Source organism: Entelurus aequoreus, linkage group LG05 (genome assembly GCF_033978785.1).
Source record: "Entelurus aequoreus isolate RoL-2023_Sb linkage group LG05, RoL_Eaeq_v1.1, whole genome shotgun sequence".
Taxonomy (NCBI): domain Eukaryota; kingdom Metazoa; phylum Chordata; class Actinopteri; order Syngnathiformes; family Syngnathidae; genus Entelurus; species Entelurus aequoreus.
In genome coordinates, this window is record NC_084735.1 from 23,302,664 (window position 1) to 23,313,865 (window position 11,202).

The window sequence follows — 11,202 nt, forward strand, 5'->3', positions numbered from 1 at the left end:
GTTGGCCTATAAGGTTATGCTGCCACCTGCTGTATCGGAGTGTTAACGCATGTGTTGTTTTCATTGTTTTAATGCAAGATGGTGAATATTACAGTAAAATAAAACGAAACAACGTAGCTAAAAAAAGCAAAAACACGGATAAAAAGTTAAAGTTTCATTTTTAAGTTCCAGTTTAATTTATTCAGATAAAGAGAATATATTTGACAGATAAAGAGAAGATATGTTTTTTTAAATATGAAATGAAATAAGCTGAAGGTAAAGCTTATTACACTTATCCCAATGTATTTACAAAACAGAAACAGAACGTGAACTTGATAAAAAAAATAATTAAAATTCTATCCACAATCTTTAATGTTGTTATTAGAAATAAAGTAGGTTTTGATTGTATTGTTTTTCAGGCGGGGGTACACCAAAGGGAATGTTAGAAATGTTGTATTAAAAAAAAAAACTCCATATATGTGCAGAAAGAGGAGTAAAATGAATGATGGTGGGTTTAATGCATGCATTAGGGGTGTCAAACTATTTTTTTATTGAGGGCCTCATCGCAGTTATGGCTGCTTGTACCAGTGAATATTAGACACAAGTAAATGCATGAGGGTTTGACTCATGATATTATCACACAATGTCATTATTACATACATTTCTATGTACACTCAAAGTCAATCAATCAATCAAAGTTGACTTATATGGCCCTTAATTACAAATGTCTCAAATGGGCTGCACAAGCCACGACGACATCCTCGGCTCAGATCCCACATCAGGGCAAGAAAAAAACTCAACCCAATGGGAACAACGAGAAACCCTGGAAGGGATGTCACCGACTGATGCATAGAGGAGTGGTCCATCCCCGCTACTCTCCACACAGGAGAAGGGGGCCGACCAGAAAAGAAAGACGGCAGATCAACTGGTGTTAAAGGGGTCAATTTAAAGGCTAGAGTATACAAATTAGTTTTGAAATGGACTCAAATGCTTCTACTGAGGTAGCATCTCTAACTGTTACCATGAGGGCATTCCAGAGTACTGGAGCCCGAATAGAAAAAGCTCTATAGCCCGCAGACTTATTTGGGGCTCTGGGAATCACTAATAAGCCGGAGTTCGTAGAACACAGATTTCTGGCAGGCACATATGGTAAAATACAATAAGCAAGATAGGATGGAGCTAGACCGTGTAGTATTTTTATACGTAAGCAGTAAAACCTTAAAGTCGCATCTTAAGTGCACAGGAAACCAGTGCAGGTGAGCCTGTAAAGGTATATACTGTATATATAGGTATATATACACACTACCGTTCAAAAGTTTGGGGTCACCCAAACAATTTTGTGGAACAGCCTTCATTTCTAAGAACAAGAATAGACTGTCGCGTTTCAGATGAAAGTTCTCTTTTTCTGGCCATTTTGAGCGTTTAATTGACCCCACAAATGTGATGCTCCAGAAACTCAATCTGCTCAAAGGAAGGTCAGTTTTGTAGCTTCTGTAACGAGCTAAACTGTTTTCAGATGTGTGAACATGATTGCACAAGGGTTTTCTAATCATCAATTAGCCTTCTGAGCCAATGAGCAAACACATTGTACCATTAGAACACTGGAGTGATAGTTGTTGGAAATGGGCCTCTATACACCTATGTAGATATTGCACCAAAAACCAGACATTTGCAGCTAGAATAGTCATTTACCACATTAGCTATGTATAGAGTGTACTTCTTTAAAGTTAAGACTAGTTTAAAGTTATCTTCATTGAAAAATAAGGACATTTTAATGTGACCCCAAACTTTTGAACAGTAGTGTACATATATTAAAGGTATATAGTATAGGCGTAATATGATCAAACGTTTTTATTCTTGTCAAAAGTCTAGCAGCCACATTTTGTACCAACTGCAATCTTTTAATGCTAGACATAGGGGGACCCAAAAATAATATGTTACAGTAATTGAGACGAGATGTAACGAACGCATGAATAATGATCTCAGTGTCGGTTGTGGACCAAATGGGGCGAATTTTTGCGATATTACGGAGATGAAAGAAGGCTGTTTTAGTAACACTCAATGTGTGACTCAAATGAGAGAGTTAAGTCAAAAATAATGCTGCGATTTTTCACCAAGTCGCTTTGTGTAATTGTTTTGTTGTCAAATGTTAAGGTGGTATTATTAAACAGGTGTCGGTGTCTAGCAGGACCGATAATCAGCAATTCCGTTTTCTTGTTTTTAAAGCCTCAAATTAGTTGCTGGACATCCATTGTTTATTTTCATTAAGACAAGCCTCTAGTCGACTACAATCCGGCGTGTTGGTCAGCTTTAGGGGCATGTAGAGTTGGGTGTCATCAGCATAACAGTGAAAGCTAACACCGTATTTGAATGCAGGGCCAAGAACCAAACCCTGTGAAACTCTGCAAGTAACCTTAACATACTCCGAGGTCACATTGTTATGGGAGATGCACTGCATTCTGTCAGTAAGATAGTAGTTAAACCAAGAAAAGGCTAACACTGTAATATAAAACTCCTTAAAATGTAGTCTTTTTTAACAGAATGTCATACAAATGGAAAAACAGCACCACTGTCTTTTTTGGACGGTAAAACTGTCCAAAACTGTTTTACTGTAAATGGAAAAATGGTGCAACAATTAACTGAGCTGCCAGCTAGTTTTTTTGTGTGTGTGTAAAATATATTGTAATTTTTTAGAGTACAATTTGATGTTACCTTGCTTTGAAATCATAAGTCGAGCAGGTATTTATTTTTATGTTAACACACAAATAATAATATAGTATAATATAAGATAATGTACAGTATGATAATATAATATTTGTTGCTTTATTCGATAATATTAAAGTTGAAAAGATATGCAATTGCATAAAGTGGGATGTATTTTTTGTGACAAAATAGGAAGAACAAATGCATTAAGTAACAAAAGTACTTTATTGGCATGGGCCACTTAAAACGAGGTGGGGGGCAAGATGTTTTGACACATGTATGGAATGAAACTACTGCCAAAACTCACAGGCCCAAAAAAACCTATTTGCAAGTATAAAAACAATTTTCTTTAAGTCAAAATATTGGCAGTAGAATTCCACGCTTTTGGCAGCATTATTCCCAGTGTTGGGCTAGTTACTGAAAACCAGTAACTAGTTACAGTTACTAATTATTTTATTTAAAAAGTAACTCAGTTACTAAGTCAGTTACTTACACCAAAAAGTAATGCGTTACTGTGAAAAGTAACTAGTTACTTTTTTTTTTAAGGCTCCCATTAATGCCCTTTTAGCCTTCATTTCAGTACTGTTATTGCACTGAAGAATAATACAATCTTTTGATCAACTTGACATGCATTTGCATCACTGAACTCTGCTAAGCAATGTGGTCTACATACAACACACAAAGACAAAGATATGTTTCAAAAGGGACAATTTAATTTGGGCCAGAACAAATTGACAAAACGATTTTAAATGGCTGCAACATAACATACATAAGTAACAATCAGCATAGTAACAACATGTCACAAAATAGCTGTAAACCTGGCTTCACCCAAGGAAGGCACACATGACATGATTATATGTCATGTCACTATATATAGCACACATACTGCTATACACACAAAGCCTAACCAGGCGTTTTTGTCTCTCAAGGAATTGTGAAATAAAATCATGTCTTCAGTTAAGCCCAGAACACCCTAAGCATTTCCCAAGTTTTAGTTTAGAGAAAAAGAAAGATTGGCCTGGCCCACTAGGATCCCTCTTTATGTTTGTGAACTTTATAGTCTATACATTTAGAGTGATGTGATAATCAAACACTCTAGAAGTCGAGAATGAAAGAGTATATAAGATAACTGACAGAGTGTGTGTACCGGTACCTTTAGTGCTGAATGATGAGCAGAGGCAGAGTTTGGAGTGTTTTCTTTAGCTCGCTTTCCATGTTTATGTGCTCACTGTCCACTGTGTCCAGGAACTTGGAAAATGTTCTCTGTGCCATTTGACGCCGCTATCATGCTAATAGCTGCCTGAAAGCTTACTCCACTGTAGAAATAGCCAACATGTCTTCTAGCACATACGCTGCAATGGCTCTATCAATGTTGTCCTGGCTAGCAGTCCCTCCGTTAAAATCCTTAGGTGAAGTGTGTCTCTTTTTACTAGCTTCGTCGAAGCATGTTGCTTTTGTAGCTGTTTCAGCAGATTTGAATTGCTGTTTTGGGCAGTAGATGGGATCTTTGATCCAAGACACAACTTACATTTAACTAAAATGTTCTTTTCTTTGTGCTGGAAAAAAGAAAAGTAGTGAGAATATCTCCATGTTAAGAAACTCGGCACACACTCAGATCTTCTCAGTTTCTAGCCGATACTATACAAAAAATAACATAAAATAACGCAGTAACGCATCATGTATTAACAGTAACTCAGTTACTGAATATAAAAAATAACGCATTAGACTACTAGTTACCGCCAAAAATAACGACGTTACAAAGTAACGCGTTAGTCCCAACACTGATTATTCCACCCTGCGCGATCCACGCACTTGCACTCAGAGCACCTGTAATTAGCACTCTAAAATGACAGGTGGTGCTGCTGGGTCAATTTAAGGCCGTCAGAGCGCCTTTTTTTTGCGCATGGTTCCGTCCACCAAAAATAACAAAGAATAAGAAAAAGTTAAATGGCAGGCATAAGAGAGGGGGAACAAGCTCAACCTGTAAGTTAATGTTTTTATACTTAGAATAGTTTTTACTTGGCATAAACTGTTTTTATACTTGAGAATCTTTTTTAACTTGCCAAACATTTTAATACCTCCTGATCTTTTTTTCACTTGCAGAAAAGTTTTGTACACTTGCAAATCGTTTTTTACTTTCAAAAGTGTTTTCCTACTTGCAAATCGTTTTTGTACTTGCAGAAAAATATTTATACTTGCAAATCATATTTTTATTTGTAGAAAATATTTGATATTGCAAAGTTTTTTTTACTTTTATACCTGCAAATCGTTTATTAACTTGCAGAAAATAGTTCTGTATACTTGTGAATAATTGTTTTACTTCCAAATCTTATTTTTACTTGCAGAAAAATATTTTTTATACTTGTAAATCGTATTTCTACTTGCAGGAATTTTTTTTTATATTACGAACCGTTTTTTTTACTTGCATAAATCAGTTTTTATGTTACGATTTTTTTTTTTACTTTCAGAAAATTGTTTCTTTTTTACTTGCAGAAAATGTTTTTTATACTTGTAAAACATATTTTTACTTACATAAAATATTTTTTTTTACTTGCAGAATTTTAAAAAAAATTTTTATACCTACAAATTTTTTTTACTTGCAAAAAATTGTTTTTAATTCTTGCAAATCGTTTAACTTGCAGAAAATAGTTTTGTATACTTTTTTCACTTGCAGAAAATTGTTTCACTTGCAAATATTTTTTTAAATGCAGAAAAATGTTCTTTATACCTGTGAATTGTTTTTTTTACTTGCAAAATTTGTTTTCTTTACTTGCAAAAAACAGTTTTTTTATACCTACGAATCTTATTTTTAGTTGCTGAAAAAAAATTGTTATACTTGGAAACTGTATTTTTACTTGCAGAAAAAATGTGGGTTTTTTTATAAATGTAGATCGTATGTTTACTTGCAGAAAACTTTTTATATTATGAATAGTTTTTTTTTACTTGTAAAAATGTGCTTTTATATTACGAATAGTTTTTTTTACCTTCAGAACATTTTTTCTTTTTTATTTGCAGAAATTTTTTTTTTACTTGTAAATCATATTTGTGCTTGCAGAAAATAGTTTTTATACTACAAATTTTTGTTAATTTTTTTTACTTGCGAATAATTTTTTTGCTTGCATAAAATGTTTTTTATACCTGCAAATTGTTGGGCTAGAGTAACAACTTGTTTGTGGGGTTGTGTCAGTAATTTCACTCGATACCTATAACTGATTTAAAACATGTCAGAAAGTGTGTTAGATGAAGTATATAGAAGTACTATAATAATGGATTAGATCTACGTAGTGTTTTTCTAGACACTCGAAGCGCTTTACAGTAAGAACTGAAAACCCATTATTCAGTCACAGCATTGGTAGAGATGCCCTGGAGTGGATTGACTCGTAATGGTCAGTGGTTCAATCGCCAGGAAGACATGAAAAAAGCGATTGACTTCTCCACCATTAATTCAACTACTCGAAGTGTGTGAGGTGACAGGAATCCAAAGTTCAGCGTCGCTTCTCCGACCAACACAGTGATGTCTTTCCAGCTGGTATTTCCTCGCAAACCGCCTATCGCACGCGTCGCAGCCGAACGGCTTCTCCCCGGTGTGTATGCGCATGTGTATTCTCATGACCCCCTGCTGAGAAAAGGCCTTGCCGCAGAACCGACAGACGAAGGGCTTCTCGCCGGTGTGGGTCCTCATGTGCAGCACCAGCGTGTAGCGCTTGGTGAAGCGGCTGTGGCACAGCAAACACGAGAAGGGCTTCTCCCCCGTGTGGATCCTCATGTGATCCTGCAGCCCCGAGCGCCGGCTGAAGGTGGAGTCGCAGAGCGAGCAGCTGTAAGGTTTCTCCCCGGTGTGACAGCGGGTGTGCCGCTCCAACAGCGAGCGCGTTTGGAATCGGTAGCTGCAAAAGGCGCAGCTGAACGGCCGGTCTCCCGCGTGACATTGGCTGTGTCTTTTCAGGTCCGAGAGCCGACTATAGGTTTTTCCGCAGTCGTGGCATTTGAAAAGCCCGTTGTTGGGATTAAGGCTCGCACTTTCGACGTCGCTCTTGTCACTTTCGTCCGTTTTTCCGCGAACAAAGGCTACCATCGTGTCCCCGTTAGGCTGAACAACCTGAGTGGCGCTTTCGTGTCTTCCTCCATCATCACCGTGACGACTCGTTACCGCCTCACTTTGATGAAGCTGTGACCACTCCACTCGCTCTTTATCATCTTCTTCACTCTTCACGTGAAACTTTTCCACATCAACTTCCTGCTCTTCCTCTTTCACGAGGGGGGGCTCCACCTCCGGCTCCACCCCTGAGCTCATCATCTCTTGACTCTGCAGGACGTCTGCGCCCACACACAATGACACAAAAGGTACTGAAATTTATACTATTATACTGAAATTTATACTATTTGCAGACGACACAAATATATTCTACAGTAGTGATGACTATAATGAGCTCATAAATACAGTAAACACAGAACTAAACATAGTAAAAAAAATGGATGGACACAAATAAATTATCTTTGAATATAAATAAAACTAAGATAGTGATGTTTGGAAATCGCAACGTAACGTCTGAACAGAAAATAAGTATTGATGGTACCCAAATTGAAATTGTAAATGAGAATACATTTTGGGGCGTAATAATTGATAGTAAACTATCATGGAAACCTCATGACAGACACATTAAAACAAAAATCTCCAAAAGCCTCTCAATTATAAACAAAGCAAAACTATACCTCAATGTAAATGCACTGTGTACTCTATACTGCCATACCTTACATACTGTGTTGAAGTATGGGGGAATGCTTACCACAACACAATTCATCCTCTGATCATATTACAGAAAAGAGCAGTGCGGATCATTCACAATTTTGGTTATTTAGAACATACTCATAATCTGTTTATGCAATCAAAGTTGCTCATATTTGATGACCTTGTTAAATATAATACATTAATAATCTTATTGCCGCCTAATCTACAACGTTTTTTTATAAGACAAGTGCAGGCTCATGACTTGAGAGGCTTTGGATATTTCTTATTGCCGAGAGCTCAAACCACTCGTAAACGTTTTTGTGTGTCTGTATGCGTAGTAAAACTATGGAACAAACTGGACTTACAACACAATTAATGCCAAACTATTAATCGATTTAAACTACTATACAAACATGGGGTCTGGTTCAAATATAGAGATGAGGGTCTTTAATTTGACCTGCTGCTATACTCTGTCTCAAAGTGTTAACATGTGCTCAATGTTTCCTTACCATTATTGCTATGTTGGCTATTACCATTGTTGATACAAATTATTGTTACAGTGTAATAATTATTGCTACCTGTGGTAATGCCACTATGATACAACATCTGCATTATAATCCTTGAACAAAGTAAGAGTGAAACTCATGTGAATAATCACTGAATGGAGAACTGGGGGTGGGATTACATAAATTATCTTCTTCCCACTCCCTCTCAGGCAAAACTGGACAATCATGCATTACATACTATACATTACCTTTTGCACTATATTCATTTATATTATTATGTGTTGTACACTTTGTACTTTTATGTCATTGCCTGAAATAAATAAATAAATGGAAAAAAGTCAACAAACCTGCGTTTTGTACACGGACTTCCGGATGGAAAACGGCGTCCAGGAGTTGACGCTGTCGCTCCATTTCCTCTTTCGTTCGAGAAAGTTCCTCATCGTACTCTGCTAGGGTTCTTTCAAACTCTACAAAAATGTCCTGAACAGCAGCAGCTAGTCGCTGATTCACCAACGCTCTCAGCTTTTGGACTTTGCACATGTTTAGGCAGGGATACTCGCTTGTCCGACACTCTTCGTTTAGCTCGCAAGCTAATTTACTTACGCCTGGTCTACGAACAAGATAACAGTATGTGTCCGTGGTGGACGTACGGTCAAAAGTAGCGACAAAACCAAAAGGTTGCGTTTACGAAATTGTTGTATTTTTACGCTTTTGTGTGGGTCTTTTAAAGAAGACGCGAACAGTTGTTACTTGCCACAGACGCCATGTTTTGATGTCTTCTTCTGTGGTTGTTAAACACGGTGCTTCGTCACCGTGTTTTATTTGCGGCTATTTAGCGTTATTTTGTGCATTACCGCCACCTACTGGAGCGTAGAACCAGAAAAGGTCATTTCAAACATCAGTATTCAAGGACAACTTTAAAACAAATGTGTGTATCAGTGGTGGGGGTTAAACTATGGAATTCTCTTTACAATGAGAAAAAAGACTGTAAAAATATATTCCAATTGAAAAAAATGTATAAAGATAGAACAATAAGATCACATGGACAGCCATAAGTGTTTACATAATAATAATAATAATAATATATTTTATTTGTAAAAAGCACTTTACATTGAGTAAACAACCTCAAAGTGCTACAGTGTATTAAAAAAAATAAAATAAAATTAAAATATAATAAAAAATAAATAAAAATAAAAACTACAACAGCCAAATAGCTAAAACTAGTACCGCATTTTTCTGACTATAAGTCGCAGTTTTTTTCATAGTTTGGCAGGGGGTGCGACTTATACTCAGGAGTGACTTATGTGTGAAATTATTAACACATTACCGTAAAATTTTAAATAATATCATTTAGCTCATTCACGTAAGAGAGTAGATGTATAAGATTTCATGGGATTTAGCGATTAGGAGTGACAGATTGTTTGGTAAACGTATAGCATGTTCTATATGTTATAGTTATTTGAATGACTCTTACCATAATATGTTACGTTAACATACCAGGCACGTTCTCATTTGGTTATTTATGCGTCGTATAACGTACACTTATTCAGCCTGTTGTTCACTATTCTTTATTTATTTTAAATTGCCTTTCAAATGTCTATTCTTGGTGTTGGGTATTATCAAATACATTTCCCCAAAAAATGTGACTTATATATGTTTTTTCCCTTCTTTATTATGCATCGGCTGGTGCGACTTATACTCCGGAGCGACTTATAGTCCGAAAAATACAGTATGCATACAGGTATATCTAAAAAAAAGGCTTTTTTAAAAAGAAGGGTTTTTAAGGCTTTTTTAAAAGCATCCACAGTCTGGGGTGCCTTCAGGTGGTCAGGGAGAGCGTTCCACTGAGTGGGAGCGGCGTAGCAGAAATCCCGGTCTCCCATTGTTCGTAGCTTTGTCCTCGGAGATTGGAAGAGGTTAGCCTGTCCGGAGCGAAGGTGTCGTGTGGAGGATTTGGGGGTGAGTAGTTCTTTGAGGTAGTAGGGAGACTTTGAATTCAATCCTGAGTGGAACAGGAAGGCAGTGAAGGGATTTGAGAGTTGGTGTGATATGGTCATATTTCCGCACTCTCATCAGGATCCTAGCAGCACTATTCTGTATGTATTGCAGCTTCTGGATGTTCTTGCTGGGGATCCCGACAAGAAGTGCGTTGCAGTAGTCTAGCCTTTATATTTATTATTTTACTTTTTTTTTCTTCTGGTTTTGTATTTCTTTTGTATCATCCCGTGAGGTGTATATTACTTTTTTTGTTTTGTTCGGTTTGTACTTCATGAAGTTTTGCACTTGTTGTGTGTTTTTTGTTTGTTTTCATTATATTTGGATGTATTTGTTTGGTTTGTATGCTATCCATTAAGTAATACTACGTATTATGTTGAAGGGGGCAGGAAAATATAAGATTTTCTTCATCCTGTTCCTTCTCAGGCATTGGTGTGTAAATGTGTGTTTAGTTGCTGAGATTTAATTGTCTATTGATCAAAGATGCACATCAATGAAGGAGATAAATAAAAAATGAAATGAAATGAAATATTATGCGGAATTCATAGATAAATACACAAATAAATAAATAAATACAATTAAAAAAAACGAAATACAAATAAAAAACAGGAATTAAAATATATATAAGATTACAAATATCAATACGATTTAAAAAAAATAATTGAATAAATAGATAACAACAACAAATAAAAAGTAACAATATCCATAATAAATAATCAAAGTTAAAAAGTTAAAGTACCCATGATTGTCACACACACACAAGGTGTGGCAAAATTATTCTCTGAATTTGACCCATCACCCTTGATCACCTCCTGGGAGGTGAGGGGAGCAGTGAGCAGCAGCGGTGGCTGCGCCCGGGAATCATTTTTTGGTGATTTAAACCCCAATTCCAACCCTTGATGCTGAGTGCCAAGCAGGGAGGTAATGGGTCCCATTTTTATAGTCTTTGGTATGACTCGGCCGGGGTTTGAACTCACAACCTACCGATGTCATGGCGGACACTCAAATGTTGATCTGTTTCCCGGTAAATTTATTGATCTGTATGTTGGACCATTTCCAGAAGCTAAACTGGTGGGTAAAAAGAGTTTAAAGCGGTGGGTAGGAGAGTCTCATAGCTATTTGGTGCATTACTGCCACCTACTGGAGTGTAGAACCGGACATTATGCGGAATTAATAAATAAATAAATACATTAAAAAAAAAGAAATACATTAAAAAAATAGGAATTAAAATATATATAAAATTACAAATATCAATACGATTAAAAAATAAATAAAAATAAACAGATAACA

The 11,202-nt window shown here is 36.3% G+C and overlaps 1 protein-coding gene across 1 annotated transcript; it reads right to left on the minus strand.

The window, feature by feature from the left end:
• Window positions 1–2,852: 2,852 nt before the first annotated feature.
• Window positions 2,853–8,692, minus strand: LOC133650331 (zinc finger protein 514-like). The gene is made up of 2 exons (XM_062047456.1): window positions 8,265–8,692; window positions 2,853–6,999 (listed from the first exon to the last, which is right to left on the minus strand). Exons 1-2 carry the CDS (start codon window positions 8,455–8,457, stop codon window positions 6,128–6,130), a joined length of 1,065 nt encoding a protein of 354 aa, XP_061903440.1. The 5' UTR covers window positions 8,458–8,692; the 3' UTR covers window positions 2,853–6,127.
• Between the last annotated feature and the right edge of the window lie 2,510 nt (window positions 8,693–11,202).